Source organism: Chelmon rostratus, chromosome 5 (assembly GCF_017976325.1).
Source record: "Chelmon rostratus isolate fCheRos1 chromosome 5, fCheRos1.pri, whole genome shotgun sequence".
NCBI classification, from domain to species: Eukaryota; Metazoa; Chordata; class Actinopteri; order Chaetodontiformes; family Chaetodontidae; genus Chelmon; species Chelmon rostratus.
In genome coordinates this window covers 30,302,627-30,322,742 of record NC_055662.1, presented here as the reverse complement: position 1 = coordinate 30,322,742, position 20,116 = coordinate 30,302,627, and the positions used below count along the sequence as shown (strand labels likewise).

Genomic DNA, 20,116 nt, shown 5'->3' with positions numbered 1-20,116 from the left:
GACTTGACCTGGACAAAAATGGGGAGTATTTTGTTTTGGGGGGGTCAGAGGTTCTTGCTTGCATTCAGTGTCAGATAAGCCAGACAAGTGTCCTGTGTTGGTTCTGGGTCTGGTTAATAGCTCTAGTTTACGTATAGGGGTTGTGGATTGTTTCTGGGATCTGGGTCAGGTTAGTGGTTCGAACTTGTGCTCAGCGTAGGTATAAAAGGGTTTAGATTGATTCTGGGCTCAAAGTTAGATTAAAGGTTTTAGGTTCTGACCTGGACGAAGATGGGGAAGATGAGGGTTTTGGGTGCCAGGGTGACATAGGTTCCATAGGAGGAGCAGGGCAGATGCGATTGGACAATAGTGCAGTTCTGGTAGTTGCCATAGTTACTGGGCGGGGCTGATGAAGAGGAGGCGGAGGTGGAAGAGGCTAGGGGCAGGTTGGAGGCGCGGCCGGTGAACAGTCGCTGTGACGACACAGGTCGAGGGTCGTGGAAGAGATTCTGACCTCTGTTGGGGTGAGTCTGGTACAGACGACCTGATGATCAACGACACAGGTGATATCATTTTATAATCAACACATTTATCAATACTCAGAATGGATTATCAATGTTCAGTTGGATGTTCTACCAATGGTTCCATCCCTGTCATGATAAACCGGCTGCAGCAGCTGAAACACAGAGACAGAGAGACACGGAGAACGTTTTTCAGTCACAGCAGAACACTGACAACAAAGTGTTGGACAGAACAAACGAGACACAGATGATCTGACTGACTGTTCTCACTGTTCTAGGTGAGATTAAAGGTTAGTTCTCAGTTCTGTCAGCGCTCAGTAACTTTGTATGGCCACATATTCCTCATGTTCTATGTGAATCATTACATTTTAGGGTGAAGACTTGGGTTCAGGTAAGCAGTGCTTACAGTTACGCTAAGTCTGGAGGAAACGTAGTGTCCCCAAAAATAATGGGAGTTCAGAGAAAGGTCTTCAGCAATGACCCTTTTCAGGTGACATGTTCTAGGTCAGGTTCAGGCTCAGGTTCAGGTGAAAGGTTGTGGTTGAGCTAAAATGATCTGAAACAGGTAAAAGGTTCTGATTTGGGTAAGATGTTCCAGTTCAGGAACATTTACCTGTATCAGATAAAAGGCTCTGAATCAGGTTCTGGTCCAGGTGAAGTGTTGTGTAACAGGTGAAGAAAACTGAACGGTCTTCTTTCAGGAGAACAAGGTTCTCATTAAAGCGACATGTTGTTTCTGCAGGTGAATGTGGAAGGAGGATTCTGGTGGATTCAGAGGTGAGAACCCCTGAGACACCTGTAGGCTCTTCAAACTCACCTGTTCTCCTGGACTGACAGGTGAGAGGATAATGTAATTGTCTCCGTGTGATGATGTCACACAGGTGCCCTTGAGTGTGGCGTTGCGAGATGAGTGCTCGGTCACCTCCTCTTCTTCCTCCTCCTCCTGGTCCTCCTTCTTGTCCCTCCACAGAGAACCCAGAGCCCCCAAACTGGACGTGATTTCTAACCCCTGATTCTGGCCATGTTTGTTGTGGGTGGGGTGACGTAGCAGCTTCCTGCCTGTTGTCTAGGAGACAGAGAGGAAGGAGGAGGCAAAGTGACATTAGCATAGCATAAAGACTGCTAGCCTAGCTGTCCATCCTCTGAAAGCCGTGTCAGCAAAGACCAGCCGGTAACAGGTGGACGGTTTTTAGTATTCACATCTTTCGCTTCGGTGAAAGAAGCAAATACTACACTGTAATACACAAGTCCAATGAGTACTTGAGATATTAAAAAAAGTTCTCAGTGTGCAGAACGGCAAAGTTTTGGAGACCCTGAGGTCCTGAATGCTATTTTTATATCATTCGACAAGACAATTTGTGTGGAGTGGAGATCGATGTTATATTCTGGTTCAGGTTTAAGGTTCCAGGTCAGGTGAAATCAGAGGAACCAGCACCAATGGGTATCAGAAAACTACTGCAGTAGAATATAGTAGACGAAAATTAAATACACATTTGTACTTCAATACAGTACTCGAGCCATGACTGTCAGTTCCTGTTCTGAGCAGCAGACTCACCTTGCTGTGTGACAGTGGGCGGAGCAAAGTTTCACATCCTGACCTGAGCTCAGGTAAACCTCTCCACACCACCATCACAATTTGAGATGGACAACTCCTACACACACACACACACACACACACACACGCACACGCACACGCACACACACACACACACACGCACACACACACAAACGCACATGCACACACACACACACGCACATGCACACACACACACACACACAGTTTTTAATGCTGTAACATCAAAGTCAATGAAAAGTGAAACAAAGACTAAGAACAAATGAAATTTAAGTTGTTAATTAAATGTTCTTATGAAACCAAATTAAATAGATGCTAGTCTAAATACTTAAACCCTCTACCTAGTTTTCATCATTTCAAATGTAAACATGAGCAGCCAATGAGAAGCTGCTATCCTGAGGTCAGACATAAAAGAGCAATTTGAACAGGTGAACAGGAAGTAAGTCAAACTGTGAGGGGGCGGGATTACCTGATGGCATGGGCGAGGTCAACACACTTCCAGGTTTCTACAGGAAGTCCATTCAGCTGAAGGACCGAGTCTCCCTGACGGAGACCAGACCGATGAGCCGGACCTCCTACAGACAGACGGAACAGCAGACCGAGCTGTGTGATGTCACCAGTTACCTGATAAACTCCATCTTTGGAGCTGCCAGTCGGTCATGTCAGCTGACCAATCACAGATTTACAGTACCAGCTAACAATATATCAATATTAGAATATATTATAATCAAAATAATCCTATTTTGATCATTTTTACGTTGAAGGTTAATACTGAAGACACCACGACTATGAAAGAACACATGTGGAATCATGAAGTAAACACTAAAGTGTAAAAAAGCAGCTTTGCACACTGTTGTCGTTCTCTCAGCGGATTCATGACTTCATTACTTTCCAGCAGTCTTGAAGTTGTCTCATATGCTGAACACTGTTTGGCTGCTTTTCCTTAAATCTGAGCTCCTCCTCCAAAGCTCAGCTGGGTTCAGCTCAGGTGATTGTGGAGACCAGCACCAGGTTGGACCAGCTGTGCATGAGTTCAAACAGCCTTGTTTGAGTTCAGAATTTAAGGGCTGCACCAGCTGAAACAGTTCCAAAGGTACAACCTGAATCTTACAGCGAGCCTTCAGTAGGCCTAAAGTCCTCTTTGGAATGAGGACTTACCAACAGTTTCTCTGTCAACACATTCTCTGTGAGCAGGGCTTTAAGTGGGCCGGTACGCACCGGGACTTTTCACGGCGTACCGGGACTTCACATGAGCCCACAGTACCTCATGTTGTTGTAGTTCTCTCTAGAACTTTGTGATACTCATACTCCTGTGGCTATACTACATTACCCAGTGTGCAATGGTACGCGCCTCCCCCTGCAAGGCGTTCACTTGTAAGGAGGTCTCGTCAGTTGAGAAGAGAAGAAGAGATCTCGCGGACGTTTAACGCAAACATTAGCGCGAGTTGAAACCAGTTCAACCCACAAATGTTGGCGTGACTCCAAAAGGCCCAGAAGAGAACCCGGACTGGTGCTGGACCCGGTGAAGATGACGACAGGACGACAGACGGACATTAACGTTAATCCTGCAAGTGACGAGCAGCCAGCTAGCAGTAACATTAGCATTTTTGCTAACACAGCCGTGGCTTCTGATTCACCTGTTGACAGCGAGGTCAACAATTACTCCAGAGAACAAGAACGGCCAGACTGCTGGTCAAACGACCGGATGAGGTATCTTAGCTCACAGAATGAGCGGCTTATAAGGAAGGACAAAAGGGGGGGTGCAAGGTTTCTAGTCTGTGGCTGCAGGATGCTGTGGTAGCCACACCTTTGACCCCCACACCATCACATGTCCACCTCCTCCTGTAAAGACATGAAGGCTGGAACCGAACCACTCAAATCTGGACTCATCAGACCAGAGTCCAGGTCTGCACTTGGTCTAGTTTGCGTTTCAGGGTTTGAGCAGGTCTCTTCTTGTTGTTGGTCTCCGTTGGCCGTGGTTTCTTTGCAGCAGTTGGAGCATGAAGGTCTCGTTCTCTCCTCCATCAGGTGGTGCTGAGACGTGTCTGCAGCATCAATCTGAGCTGCTGTTAACGGCTGATTTCTGAGGCTGGAGGTCCCTGTGATGACCTGTCCTCTGCAGCAGAGGGACCTCCTGGTCTTCAGTCCTGGATCAGTCCTCATGAGAGCTGCTTTCATCAGGGCCTTTGATGGCTTTTGACACTTTGCTGTGAGAATATCAACAGTGTGCAGAGCCAAGACAAACAGTAGCTGCTGTTCCTGACTGATTCTCTCTCCTCACTCTGTCTGACATGTGGGAAAACTCAAACCATTTCTGTTTGGACCAATGACAGCCCCAAAGTGATGCCTTTTCCAATCAGGTGACAGAAAAGCTTCCATGAATCGACATCACATCTGTCCAAAACTTTGACTCATTGACTAGAATGGCAGCGACAGGCTTCGTCATTACACATGAAAGGAAACTAGAGGAGAAGGAAATGTTTGATAGAACTGATCAACGAGTATAACAGCACCGCCTACTAAACAATCAATTCTCCTGGCAAACGGGCTCACTCTTCATAGAAGATCCGGTGGAACCTGGTGCACATGAGAGTTCAGAGACCAGCAAAGCCCTTTGGATGTCCCTGATGATTTTATATGAGATCTAACTGCTCTCGTCCTACAACAGACACTGATGGAAACACTGAAGCCTTGCATTTGTTGTACTTTTTAAATATATTCTTATTTGTTTGTTTGACACCGGCTATCTATGCAGCACAAATGTAAATAGTGACCCTGATGATGGGCAGTGATACGAGCAGCTTGTTAACTAACTCACACAGCCAGATGTTTCTCCTGCATTTAGCAGCCTGGATTCTGAGGTTAGCTTCTTTTCATTTGTTCAATATCATGTTTTGCTCTTGGTGGCTGTCAATAGACTTGTCCACGTCTGCGATTGGTCCTGCTGCAAACACCGCCCCTGTCGTATAAAAACCTGGGCTGACCAGCCGATAACCACCAAGGTGTGACGGTCGCGTTAGGTTCATTGAAGCCAGATAACAAATCAGTGCAGTTCATGTAACAGGGCCTGGCCTCAGGTCTTTACAGCGACATTATTAGCTTTACCGTCGTTGTTCTCAGGTGTTCGTATGTACAGTGTTTCTTACCAGAGTCGACAGCCTGGACTCTGACGGGACAGTCGGAGCAGATTGTGAATCCAAAACCATCTTTTCCTCGAATAATGTTCACCTGGAGATGATACAGACCAGACGATATATGTACTGTACACACATATACACATTACCATTAATGCTGTGGGTGCTGATTACTCTCATTAGAACAAACCTGGAGTCCACCAGGTGCTCTTTCAGGTGAGGGTGAGCTTATTGTCCTCAGTGTTCGAAGCTCAGTGAGACTAACGAGCAACTTTACTTCATCACAGCAAGTTAACATTAATCTTCTTCCTGCCCTGAAGGATGAGCCAACATGTGTGGAGCTGCTGCAGCGCAGAGCAGTTTGACCACTGAAGTATCTGTCATGCAGGAGAGCCAATGAAAACTACGTAATGGCCACCGTTGTTCTGTTGACATTTAAGGTATGTTGATGGATTCTCACTGTCACTCATGCATTGTGTAACACACAAGAAAACATTCCACCTTAAAGTTACTGGTCGTCTTTGTGTGGCCCAGTGAATTCAATTATTTTTCCTCCAGTCCACAGCGAGCTAACATTAGCTAATAACGATGGAAAAGTAGCAAAGCATGCTTTTGTTCATCAGTATTTCTTCGTTTATGATGCCGTGTTAAAGAAATGCAACAAACCATCACAAGCTAGCCAAGCAGGAAGTGAAATCAAGAACAAGGAGAAGAAATCGCTCTGCAGTTCATCCGATCAAACAGATGAAAAGTAAAAGTTTCACATCATCAGTAACTAGAACAGTTTCCAGTTTGTGCTGTGATGACACAATCAGAGGGATGTTCAGGTTTCAGCCTACATTTCACATTCACACAGCGGGTTAGGGGTTATTTCAACGGACTGAAGATCTTTGGAATTGATTGATCATTGTCTGTAATCGTTGTCTAATTCCAGAGCGTCAGATCTCAAAGCTTCCTCTGCATGTCATTCAGACACACGGTGGATTTCTCCATTGTGACATTAATAAAGTCTGAGACGCAGCAATCGCAGTGTTGACGCTGAGAGCGAACCAAAACTACCGGCCCAGGCTGGTTCGCTTCTGGTTTCTCATGGAACACGAACACCGGTCTCCCGGGTGACAGATGTTTGTTTAGCCCATCCATCCACCCCACCGTTCTCCATCTGTGGACCTTCTTGGTGTTTTTCCTGCACCACCTCGCTGTGAGTGGTGGTTTACAGGGAGTTAGCTGAAAGCTGGGGGCGTCTCATACCGACGTAGCTCGTAAGTGATGAAGTGTTGCCATTTGACTTCGTTCATTCCCATAAAGCCTCTGTCGCTCTATCGCTTCATGTGTTGTGCTGCAGTTTACAACCAGAAGTGGCCGCTGTGTCTGGACTCTGCTAGACTTTAGTCATGTTGACAGACTCAGGACTGTTCTCTCAGATCCAGACTGGAAGCCTGTCTGGGTCCTGGTCTCTATGCTGTTTCCATGACTCTGTAAACACTGACAGACTTGAGGAAAGGTCAACTCCTTCTGAGAGTTTTCTCTCCACAAAGGATGTTAAATGTCCCTGGGTTCAGACTGACAGGCCGATATTAAAACTCCTGCAGGATCTAAGGACAAACACCAGGGAGGACGAGACTCTCAGTGTTTTTGTCTCTCTGCAGGATCGGTCCGGTTCACATGTCCACAGAGTCAGCTGATGTCCAGAGTTTCCATAAAATCACTTCGCTGTGACATCATCAGGCCAGGACTCTGGGACTTGACGAGCTGCTGCCAACCTGCAGCCTGCTAGCAGGCCTTCAGACTCGACTCGGGGCAGCTAAGATACAACCTCCTCTACAAAGAAAAGAAAATGAATCAATATGTTTGACATCAGTTTTCTCTCAAAGAGAGACGATCAGTCAGGACAAGTTTTAGTGAAGATTTAAATGTAAAGCATGAAGTGTCTCCGTCAGCAAAAGCTAAATATGATTTGAAGTCAGGTTTGGATTTTCAAAATAAGGCGATTTATTTATTTCTTTTTTTCATTATTAGACTCCTGTGATATGACAAAGGTGTGTCTGCCTCACCTGTGCTACAGGTCAGATGGTTGAGACTGAAGACGAAGTTTATTTCTGTAGTTGATGTTTGACACCGTCGTTTCCTTTGAATGGACAGAGTGTCCTGCAGAGAGTGTTGCATTATGGGTTGTTTGTAGCTCTAATGTTGCTCTTTTTATAATATTATATTACATATTTTGTACTGTTATATATTTTTCTACTGTGCAATAGAACAAACACTGTATTTATGAACCACATCTGACTCATGTTGAAGTATCCTTATTGTGTACAATGTAAATATATTTAGTTGATTTTTATTCTGTTTCCTTTTCATGATCTTTTTGATCTTTCTACGTCTCTTTTATGTTCTTCACTGTCTGTAACAACAACTTCCCCGGCGTGGGATTAGTCAAGTTTTATCTTATCTTATCTTATCTTATCTGTGCTCATGAGGTCCATCATGTCTGTTGGAGTCTTCGTCAGTTCACTCAGCTCAGCCTGCAGGACTTTGACGACTCACAAAAACAAGTCAAATCGTCTCCTGAAGATGAGGTCACTGATGATGTCGATCATCACCATGGTCTAATATTTAAGACAAAACACCACGTATCTTGTTTGTGTGATCACATGCTTCCATCTGAGCGTCTGAGCCAATCAGCTGCAAGTATTTAACATCAACATGAGATTTAAGAGTTAAGCTCTCTCTCTCTCTCTCTCTCTCTGAATTATTGATCGACGAGCACACACACACACACACACACACACACACACACAGTGGAGCTGGTTTAAACATGAAGACATTAAACATTTATTATGAACATTAATTTGACCTGCTGGACTAGAAACACACACACACACACACACACACACACACAGTCGTCGTGTTTCCATCACTTCTGGGGACATTACATAGACTTACATTAATTTCCTGGAGACTTACCCGAACCACAACCATAACCACGACTTGCCTAACCGCTGACCTCACTCCAGCCGTAACTCGAGTCTTCAACCTAATATTTAATCATTTACATTATGGACCTGCATTCTGTATGTGTGTCCCCACAACGTGACTGTGTAAACAGATTTATGTCCCCACAAGATGAGGAATAAGTGGCCACACACACGCACACACACACAAACACGCACACACACACACAGACACACACACGCACACACACACACACACAAACACGCACACACACGCACGCTCACACACACACAAACACACACACACACACACACACACACACAGGAAACTGGGTTTTTCCGGGAAATGACAAACAGCCAGCAGTGACATCACACTGCAACCAATCAGAAGAGAGTGTTTCCTGCAGTTTTGTCTCTACATGTGATGTTTGTGCTTCAGAGCAGATTTTGTCAGTGACTGTCATCAGAAATCATCGCTCACACCAGACCTCATTGGAAAAACTGCTGATTTTGACGTCTTCATTGAAGAAAGCTGATGGGCAAATTCAACTCTGCAGCTAATCTGCAGTCTGACTTCACGGATCAACAATGAAATTACACTTTATCCTCGACTCTGCTGAACAGAACTCAGCTGTCTGACACTGACAAACAGCTTAATGTCTTCAACTAAACCAGAAACCTACTGCAGAGTTTGAAGCAAAAGGACAAAACGTCCTCAAAGTACAGAAGTTCTCACTTTATAAATACTGTGACCACCAGATATCCTGTGATATTTACATCATCTCCAGTGGACTCGTCTTCATGTCGAGCTGCAGCACAGAGACACAAAGATCTGAGCCAATCAGACTTTAAAATCTCTAGATGAGTTGAAGCTTCACATCAACTTCAGATTAACTTTAGAAAACAATTAACTCTTCAACTGTGGACACATTCTGATCTGTTAACATTCAGTAGGAACAGAGTAAACCTGTTCCAGGATCTGGATCTGACTGTTAACGCTGACTTTAAACTGTGAACTTTAATCAATAAACAGACTCAGACCTGCGGCAGGTTTTGTTCAATGCAGACTCGACACAGACGGTGGATCGTGTGCATGACAGCGGGCCCGGTTGTTGGTTCAAATCCTGCAGCTCCACCAGTCCATCTGATCGTCCAACAGAGCTGAACCGCAAACAGCAACAAGGCTGAATCACATGGAATCAGATTTATAAAGCCAGATACAAGACTAATCCAAGTCCAGATGTCACAAAGGCAGCTCTCACCCAGGTCCAGATTTACAGAACAGGGACAAGTGTAATCCAGGTCTAGACGGTCCAGATTAACAGAAACAAAAGTAAACCTGATCCAGATCCAGATTTAGAGAACCAGAACCAAGTCTCATCTGGTCCAGACTGATAAAACCAGATCTAATCCGGGACCAGATTTACAAAAGTAGACTCCAGGTTCAGACTTCAAAGAAGAATCTGCACTGATCCAAATCCAGACCTCACAAAATCAGGTCAAAACCTGGTTGAGCCTGTGAGAGGCTCAGTGGTGAGCTGGGTGTAAGACAACAGAGTCACAGCGTGTGTGTGTGTGTGTGTGTGTGTGTGTGTGTGTGTGTGTGCATGTGTGCATGTGTGCATGTGTGCATGACCATGTATTACTCATTTTGTGGGGACATAATTCTGTTTACACAGTCACATTGTGGGGACCTGCCTTACTCATGGGGACAAAATGCAGGTCTCATTACACTTTAGGGTGAAGACTTGAGTTGAGGTTCGGCTATGGTGAGGTGAGTAGTGGTTCTGGTTCTGGTGATGGTTTAATTCTCCATCAAAACAATGTAAGCCTGTGTAATGTCCCCATAAGTGATGGAAACACGACTGTGTGTGTGTGTGTGTGTGTGTGCGTGTGTGTGTGTGTGTGTGTCTGGACCAATGTACAGAAGAATAGTAGGAAACACACACACAGAGTCACAAAAACACTGGATGTATCCTGGTGATAACAGAACCCCCCCCCCCTCCCCCCCGTGTGAACACTCTGAGCTCCTCTGGACTCTCGCATTGAAGTGTAGACCTGGTTCAGGTCTCCTGGTTGGACACAGTGTTCTACACTGTAAAAAATGCTAAGACAATCAGCGCAGCCCCAAACACAATAAAAAAAAACTCTGATCCCAACAGTTTGACGATCATTTCCAATCTGAAGTGTTCCTGAAGGGTTCCAGTGTCCAGGAGGCCGACACCCCCTCTACATTTGAGATCAGGCTCAAAACTTTCCTCTTTGATAAAGCTTACATTCAGGGCCGGCTCAGGCTTGCCTTGGACCAGCCCCTAGCTGTGCTGCTATAGGATTACACTGCCGAGGGACTTCCAGTGACACCCAGACCTCTGTTCTTCCCTCCCTCTCCATCTGTATGAGTTCCTGTCCTACAAAGACATGTTCCTGACTCGGCTTCTTCCCCGGAGTCTTTGTGCTTTCTCGTCTCGCAGGTCTGAATGGAGAGCGGCTGAACCTGGATCCACCTGAATCTGGATACACCAAACCAACAGAGCAGCCAGTTTAAAACCTGGACAAGGTTTCACCGTGATGGGGGATCATTGTAGACTTTAAACTCTGCTCTTCATCTGCAGTTTGGACTCAAAAAGATCTTACTGTAGATAAGACATTAAATAAACAGGACAGAGACACTTGGCCACCCTGACCGACAACAAACATGTAATATGAGGAATACACAACGACTCGCCGTGTTGATGTTATTTCACATCAAAAAACCTTCTTTGTGCACTGCTCTATTATTTATGTTAACATTTCCATGACATCTGTGCAGCTTATTGTGCACAGTATTCTGCAACAGTACAAAAACTGTATGTTACTATCTAACCTTTCTTATGTGCAGTTGAACATTTTTCACTGAAACTGAGCCAAGGCAATATTTTTATACGCCTTCATATATCATGTACATTTCCTCTATAGTTTATTTTTTCCACCTCTCCTTCTTATTCTTTCTATTGTAACAAGTAAATTCCTCCAGTGTGGGGTCTGTACAGTCTTATCTTATTAGCAGATCGTTAAAGAAAAACTGAAATACTTCAGAAGAGAATCTGATTGAACTCTTGTCACATTATATGATGACAGAGATATCCGAGTCCGTCAGATGTAACTCACTACGTGTGTCACTGACAGACCTCGTTCCTGTGCAGGATACTGAGGGAGATACAGGCTCTGTAGAAGATCTGAAACTGGTCCACACCAGCAGCTGCTTCACTGGGACAAACAGAACAAGGCTCATAAAGCTCAGTCCTCCTGAGTCTCTGTGTGTGTGTGTGTGTGTGTGTGTGTGTGTGTGGTGTGGGGGGGGGGGGGGGGGGGGGGGGGGGGGGGACGTTTGATTCAGGGGGTTCAGGTTATCAGTGGGAGTCCTCACAAGTACACCAGTACAAACATGTGTGTGGTGTATATATATATGTACTGAGGCAGCTTCACTCTATAATTCATCACATGTGAATCTTTGATGACTCTTTAACGAAAAACAGTAAAACACACACACACACACACACACATGCAACCACAGAGCAAGGCTGATTCTGATTGGTTAGTGTATCAGGAATGTTAGTATGTGGACCGGGGACTGAACAGCCAGAATAACTCTGTGTCTCCTTTACTGATTTTAAAAGGTGATGTAGGTGCTGAAAGTAAAGTGACGAACAGCAGTGACAGGTAACACCAGCATGACAGGCTCACCTCCAAGACTTCCTGTCTTTGTTTGCAAGTCCCAAGTGATCTCAAGGCAGCTCAAAGTCTCAAATCAAGTCAAAACAGGTATGTCATGAGTCAACAAAGGTCAAAATCAAGAAACGTAAGTCCCATGTCAAGTGTTAAACAAAGTCAGAGGTCTAGAAAGGTAAGTCCCAAGTTAACACAGTTAAATTCCAAGTCAAGGCAGGTAAGTCCCAAATCAAGTCCAAAGTCAAAACCAACTACTACCAAATCAACAAAGTCAAGACAAGCCAATGCCAAGTCAAGTCAAGATGGAGACAAGGAAGACCCCAGTGCTCGTGGAAGTCAGCAACGTAAATCCAAAGTCAAGTCCCAAGTCAAGACCAACAAGTCACGAAGTCCAAACTCATCTAGTTAATGACACTTTCATTGATCATGTTTGCGTTGTGTGACTTACCGTTAGTCGTTGGGTGCTGCTGCTGTTTCGAGTCGCCGGACACCGGTTGGTGCCGTCACACAGTGTAGAGATGCAGCTGCTGTAGTCGACGTTCGCCGGGCCAGAGCGGCAGTTGGCATCGATGGGGTTGAGGCTCTGGGGACAACTGAAGGTCAGACGGTGGTTTGTCAGGTCTTTGAGTCCAGCAGTGGTGGTGCTGCTGTTTGATAGGTTGGTTGTAGTGGCGGCGGTGGTGGTGACGCGGCTCAGGTCAGTATCTGGAGTTGAGTCTGGAGTCCTCCTGAAGTCTGCTGTGAGCAGATAACCACCATCATCATCATCATCATCATTACCGGCAGCATCGTTCCAAGACCAGGCGGCGTTCTTCCAGAACATCCTGACCGTCCTCAGACCAGACCAGACTGGACCAAATTAGATCAGTGAGACGGCCAGCCGGATGGTTCTGAATCACAGTTAAACCTGCAGTGGACAACTACAAGCTGAGACCAAGTTAAACCATCCACGTACAGTCCCGTGAAGAGATCTGCACCTACACCAGCATCAAAACTCAGGTCCTGGTTTTTACACTCTGAGTCTTCAAGTAGAAGACTTCAAACACAAACAGATGCTACTAAAGCTCGTCTGTTGTGTCACGGCTGAAAGACGATGAGCTAGATCAGAGACCGAGTGAGATACTGAACCAACAACCCCCTGATGTTAAACTGGAATCAAAGCAGGATTTAACTCTGCTGGACAAATAAATCGGTTTCATTTCATTTTTGCATAAAAATGCTGACAGTTAAAGAAAACATTCAGAATCAGATTCCATGAGATGACATGTGCAGCTGCTGAGTTATGACCCGAAATATAATCCTGCTCGAGTCGTTGAAACAGAAACAACACTGAGGACGATGAGGCTGGTCCTGAGAGTCCTGATTGAACCAATTCAAACTGTAAACCTGCAGCTTCGATGAAGTAGAACCACAAGCACCAGTACTGCTGACGAATACTCCTCCCACTGACGATACTACGGGCAGTATTTCTGATCCTACAAGTCCTGATCCTGCTGCTCTGACTGCAGATACAGACGTCCAATCAACAAACACGAAACAAACAAGTGAAGAAGAAGAACAACTCTGTTTCTTCTTTCCTTCCTCCTCTCTCTGATCGGTCGAGGTGAACCAGTGTCAGATCTCAGTGTGATGTCAGAGAGAGAGAGGGGAGAGAGGGAGGGAGAGAGAGAGAGAGGGAGAGCAAGTGAGGGAGTGAGAGAGAGAGAGAGAGCAAGTGAGAGAGAGAGAGGGAGACAGAGAGTGGGAGGGAGAGAGAGAGAGAGAGGGGAGGGAGAGAGAGAGAGAGAGAGGGGAGAGAGAGAGAGAGGGGAGAGACAGAGAGAGAGAGAGGGAGAGAGAGAGAGGGGAGAGAGAGAGAGAGAGAGACAGAGAGAGAGAGAGGGAGAGAGAGAGAGAGAGAGAGAGGAGAGAGAGAGAGATGTGGGGGTTTTCTGTGAGATAGATGGAGTGGGAGGGGTTGAGCGACATAGGGACAGAGGTATTGTGAGGGTCACATGGTTACTGGGCAGCTTCTCGTCACCATGGTAACCATGTGGACCCCTGGGGAGAGCAAGAGAGAGAGAAAGCAGGAGTCCCGACTGCTCACTCGTCCCTCTCGGAGGCGGGGGTCCAGCAGGTTGCCGTGGCGTCCTGTCCGTTCAGGGTTGGACAGGTTTCCATTTAGGTGGTTCTGTCCAGTAACCTCTGTTCTCTGTTCTGGTGCTGAGGTTCCAGCCCTGTCTGACTCCACATCTCTGGAAGAAACTGTTCTCTGTTCTGATCTCAGATCGCAGATTTTCCTCTGACACCACTTCTGATTCTTTCTTTCTTTAAAAGGCTGTCGTGTCTTTTTGAGTTGAAAAATCCATGAAACGAGCAGAAAAGTCTCAAATACAGCAGGAGCCCAGTTTGACTTAATAAAGTAAAGGAGTCTATGTTCTCTAAGTTTAGTACATGTGAATTATTCAGATCCCTCTGTAGTTTTCAGGGTTTGTTTTGCCTCCATTTTTAAATATGGGGCTCATCAGTCCTTCACTCTGCATCTGATGAAGATGAGTAAAAGTTCCAGAATGGCTGATTTGAACTCAGAGTCTGCAGGTTTAACCATCTCACTCAGGATCCCATCGGCTCCACGACTGTTTCACCATTTTAGGATTTTGTTCTCTAATAATTTTAATGAAAAAAGTAATTTTCCTGCGTTTCACGAGGCAAAGCATTGCTGTCTCCTTTTAGAGTTTCAATAACTGCATCAGAAAATAGAAAATAAAAAAAACTGAAAGCTGAAAATAACAAGTAAACTAAGTCCAAAATAACAATGTAAGAATAAGTTCCACACAGGATGCTAACCCCAGTGTCCCAGGTGAAAACATTTCATCGGTGGACAGCGGGACAGAAGAGTAAACTACAGGAGAATCCTGGGAAAGGCGGTAGGGTTGGCGGGTCTCATGGTGATATTTGTGGTAGAAGCTAGCTGGAAGCTAAAAACACTGGCAAAGCTAACGGGAAACACATGACCGGCGCCTGTTCAGGCCCATATGAACTGACCAAACGGGACAGACTGAGGGTATTTGGGGGGGGGGGGGGGGGCATGAAGGAGGACTGGAGCTAAAACAAAGCATTTTCAGACAAATTGGCAGCAATGGACACGATGAGAAAATAACGTGTTATAAACATTAATGTAAACCTGGTCAACAGCTGAAACAAAAGGACCAACCTGAAAATGAACATGACTCCCGAACACGCCTGGACCCTGGCGATCCTGACGACTGGTGTAATGAAGCTGGTTATCGTCAACTCTGAGTTAACCAATCAGCTGTGAGCAGGCTCACGTGACCGAGCTCTTAATCTCAGCTCATCATCAATCTCATCATTACGCAGCTTTAACTCACCTGCTGGTGCGTTCTCCACTGCCCTGTCCTCTAGGCTCCTCATTGGTTTGTTCCGTTGTGATGTCACTCTCAGATGTTTGCGCTGCCCAAACTCCTCCTCCAACAGGTAGAACCAACCAGCGACAAGCTGCCAACACAGACGGGGCGGGGCCGACAGCTCATTAAAGCTGCCGGTTTCTGTTTACAGTGTTTCTTTGTATTATTGAGCTCCGACAAACATGTTGAAAGTTTCACTGAACACTGAATTACCTCCACAGTCTGCAATAACAAGCTCTAAAGGTGCTGCAGAGTTCGTGTCATCATGATATTTTCTACATGAGGTCTCATTTCTGGGAAAACTTTAATAAACATCACAGTGTTGGTTTAATTTAATGAAATTTTAACACTTTTCTATTCACAGGGAACATCTTTATCTGTTCAGCTGCTTTGTGTTTCCTCCTCTTTCTCATTTTACATGTTGTTGTTTGAAAGGATCATTGAACAACCTTTTGGCTAACACTAACAGATTTACAGTGACACATTCTCCATGAAATAAACAAAAATAACCAATAAAATAAATTGTTGAATTGTTTACATCCATGTTTACATGTGAGTCGTCTGCTGGAAATATTTCTGCACAGCATGAAGAGCATTCAGAAGCTCCACCAGGAATCTTTTATGTCTCAAGAAGCAAAAAGCACAACAACTCATTACAAGAAACTGAGACTGCAGCTAATTCATCTGTCATTAGACGTCTTCAGACCTAACCCGAACCCAAACCCTGAATGACCCATTTATTACCAAAATAAGACCAAGAAAAGATTAGACATGAAATATAAGAGTATTGATTGACTGACTAATCATCGACTGTACAATAAATTTACTCTCTGCGTGGACAGCCTGAACTGATTCTTGTTGCATGGATCCGTCACCTGTCTAATACAGGTGAGTACAGGTGAATCACTGAATTCACCTCGTGTGAAATGACTTTTCACAGGTGAAACATCTGAAAAACAGTTAGTGTGGACACACGATGTTTGTTCAGATTCAGAATCAGGTTTCAGCCAAGCACGTTTTCACATAAAAGGAATCAATAATCATGATTATTATAATAATAATCAGTGCAAAGAAAGAAAAGAACAAGAGCTACAAAAGTCAAGAAAGACCTTTCTCCAGCCAATCAGGATGAAGGTTTCTCTGTCTTTTGATTGGTGCACTCCTCCTTGAACCGCCACCTTATTGTGGTGGAGGGGTTTGAGTACTCAAATGATCCTAAGAGCTTTGTTGTCTGGGGCTTATTGTCCCTGGTAGGGTCTCCCAGGGCAAACAGGTCCTAGGTAATGGGTCAGACTAAGAGCGGTTCCACAGCCCCCTATGAAAGACAAGAAAACAAGGACCACTACGTCGCCTGGACTGGCGTTACCGGGGTCCAACCCTGGAGCCAGGCCTGGGGTTGGGGCTCGCAGGCTGGTGCCTTCGCCCATGGGGCCCTGACCGGGAATAGCCCGAAGGAGCGACGTGGGCCCGCCCTCCACTAGGCCCATCACCCGCAGGAGGGATCAGAAGGGGCCGATGCAGTGGGATTTGGGTGGCAGTTGTGGGCGGGACCCTGGACTCAGAATTTGGCAATGGGGACATGGAATGTCACCTCACTGGGGGGGAAGGAAGCTAGTGTGGGAGGTTGAGTGGTACCAGCTAGAGATAGTTGGGCTCACCTCTGCACACAGTCTGGGTTCTGAACACCATGTTCAAGCATAAGGGTGTCCATCAGTGCACGTGGCACCAGGACACTCTAGGCCAGAGGTCAACTTCGTGGTCATCTGACCTTCGGTCGTTTGTCTTGGACACTCGGGTGAAGAGAGGGGCTGAGCTGTAAACTGATCACCACCTGGTGAAAGCTGGACAGACTTGAGAGGCCCAAATGGGTAGTGAGGAAAAGTTCAGGGAGGCCATGGAGGAGGATTATCGGTCTGCCACAAGGATATTCTGGCAAATCGTCCAGTGCCTCAGGGGGAAGCAGTACCAACACTGTTTACAGTGGAGGTGGGGAGCTGTTGACTTCGACTTGTCGGGCGGTGGAAAGAATACTTTAAGGAACTCCTCAATCCCATTGCCACGCCTTCCGTAGAGGAAGCAGGGGCTGGGGACCCAGAGGTTGGCTTATCCATCACTCAGGCTGAGGTCAAAGGAGGTAGTTCGGAAGCTCCTCGGTGGCAAGGCACCGGGGGTGGATGAGATCTGCCCTGAGTACCTCAAGTCTCTGGATGTTGTCGGGCTGTCCTTGCTGACACGCCTCTGCAACACGTGGCAGTTGGGGACAGTGCCCCCTGACTGGCAGACCGGGGTGGTGGTCCCTCTATTTAGGAAGGGGGACCGGAGGGTGTGCTCCAACTGCAGGGGGATCACACTCCTCAGCCTCCCTGGTAAAGTCTATTCCAGGGTACTGGAGAGGAGAATTCGGCCGATAGTTGAACCTCGGATTCAGGAGGAAGAATGCTGTTTTCGTCCTGGTCGTGGAACACTGGACCAGCTCTACATGCTCCACAGGGTGTCCGAGGGTTCATGGGAGTTTGCCCAACCAGTCCACATGTGGTTTGTGGACTTGGAGAAGGCATTCGACCGTGTCCTTCATGGCATTCTGTGGGAGGTGCTTCGGGACTATGGAGTCCGGGGCCCTTTACCACGGGCCGTCCGGTCTTTGTATGACCGGAGCAGGAGCTTGGTTCGCATTGCCGGCAGTAAGTCAGACCTGTTCCCAGTGCATGTTGGACTCCGGCATGGCTGCCCCTTGTTCTGTTCGTTATTTTTATGGACAGAATTTCCGGGCATGACCCACCGGGAAGAGGCCTGGGGAAGACCCAGGACACGCTGGAGGGACCATGTTGCTCGGCTGGCCTGGAGACGCCTCGGGCTCCCCCCGGAAGAGCTGGAGGAAGTGTCTGGGGAGAGGAAGTCTGGGCATCCCTGCTTAGACTGCTGCCCCCTTGACCCGGCCCCGGAGAAGTGGAAGAAAATGGATGAATGGATGGATTGATTGGTGCAACTAACCTTCGGGGACGAGATCAAAGAACCAATCCCAAAGCTCATACAGCCAATCAGCTGACCGCACCTATGGAGACGGGGGGGGGGGGATGATAACTCAGGTTAATGATGAAAACCACAGGAACAGAGACAGGTGTGTGTTAGTAGAAGAGATCTGAAGCCCCACCCTTCCTGGTCCTCAGTTGTTCTCTGTCAGGTGCTGGGACACAAAAAATGAACACCATAGCTCTCTACAAAGATAAAGATTTATATTATAATGATTTATATTATTACTAATAAACTACACCTCCCAGGAGCTGGGAGTCCTCTTGTTCAGTTTAGAACAGTGGATCCCAAATGATGGTTTGCTGTCCAAAACTGGACAACAGGTTCATGCTGGGTGGTTGTCTAACTTAATTTCATCAAACCAACTTCACTTTGAAGTCTACTGAGTGTCCTGAATAGAACTTTTATTTTGAAGAACCATCTCCTGCTCCAGAGTGAGTGTGTGTCCAGTGATCCTGATGTGGATCATGATTAACATCTTTGAGACCCCCTGAACTGTGAACCTGTACTTGTTGTGAGCCACAGCTAGATTTCCAGCTGTTTAGCAGTAAATACAGAGAGGAACCAAGGGGGCGGGGCTTCAGCTCCGATGTCGTCACTCACCTGTTGAACACTGACACCGACAACCTGTTAAGGACGAGGTCATCACTGGTGCACCTGAAGCAGACAGGTAGACAGAGTGACATCAATACATGTTCATTATGTTTAGTGGACACACATCATGTAACAGGCACAGGCTTTTGTGATTATTATTGTCTGTGTGTGCGTGCGTGTGCGTGTGTGTGTCTCACAGTATAAACTGGGAGTTGTACTCTGGGTTCTTGTTGTTCATGACAGTTGGAGTTTTCATTGTGATGCTGTGGTCAAGGTCAGAGGTCACTGCCAGCTACACACACACACACACACACACACATAGAGAGAGAGAGAGAGAGAGAGTTCAGAATATTAAACATTTAAAACACACACAAGAAACACTGAAGTGTGAAGTCTATGCAACTCTGATTTCAACAAAGTCTGGACTGTTTAAAACATCAATAAACCAGAATCAATCATTAATAATCGATCAGTTTCCTGAAGTGTTCCAGAGTCCAGGTATTAATCTCTTTATCCAATCACGTGTTCACTCCATCCTCGCTGTGAACCACTGAGCCTGTCAATCATGATACTCTCACCTGTTACCAATCAGCCTGTTCACCTGTGGAATGATCCAAACAGGTGTTTTTGGAGCGTTCCACATCTTTCCCAGTCTTTAGCTGCTCCTGTCACAGCGTGTTTGAAACATGTTGCTGCATCAGATCCAGAATCAGCAGATATTTACAGAAATCAATGAAGCTGATGAGCTCAGACAGTAAATATATTGACTTTGTGCTGTTTTCAGGTGAGTTTCTGTCGGAGAGGATCAGTGTCATGACCCGTGCTCTGCACGCCGGTTTGTTGTTAAAGTTTCTCTTTGTGTGTTGTCTTTGTCTGGTTTTTGTCACATCCTGTTTTATTTTGAAGGCTCAAGTTATGTTTTTTTGAGTGCTTTACTTCCTGTGTTTTCCCGCCCTTCTGATTGTCTGATCGTTTCCACCTGTGTGTCGTTAGTGGTCCCTCTTTGTGTATATTAGTCCGTGTCGTCCTCCCTGTCTTTGCCGGGTCGTTGTCTTCGTCACCTCAGTTGTCTGTGAATCCCTTGCCTTTGTCCACGCCTTCAGTCAGTGTTTGTTCATTGTCTTTGGCTCGTCTGTACCCAGTTTCATGTTAAGTGTTTGTCCTCCGTGTTCTTGTGTAGTCCATGTTCCCTAACCTTGCCACTTGTTTCTAGTCTTGTCTT

At 46.1% G+C, this 20,116-nt stretch overlaps 1 protein-coding gene across 1 annotated transcript in view; it reads right to left on the bottom strand.

Annotated features, from left to right (window-relative positions):
* Positions 1-20,116, bottom strand: part of LOC121606726 (regulator of G-protein signaling 3-like) — a 44,489-nt gene that overhangs the window by 19,127 nt on the left and 5,246 nt on the right. The window contains exons 7-17 of the mRNA XM_041937231.1: positions 19,092-19,186; positions 18,904-18,957; positions 18,262-18,322; positions 15,235-15,361; positions 12,315-12,604; positions 5,220-5,301; positions 2,543-2,648; positions 2,056-2,152; positions 1,318-1,566; positions 616-655; positions 261-523 (exon numbers count right to left, since the gene is read on the bottom strand). Coding sequence (XP_041793165.1) covers positions 261-523; positions 616-655; positions 1,318-1,566; positions 2,056-2,152; positions 2,543-2,648; positions 5,220-5,301; positions 12,315-12,604; positions 15,235-15,361; positions 18,262-18,322; positions 18,904-18,957; positions 19,092-19,186 — 1,464 coding nt within the window. The remainder of the gene's footprint in view (positions 1-260; positions 524-615; positions 656-1,317; positions 1,567-2,055; positions 2,153-2,542; positions 2,649-5,219; positions 5,302-12,314; positions 12,605-15,234; positions 15,362-18,261; positions 18,323-18,903; positions 18,958-19,091; positions 19,187-20,116) is intronic.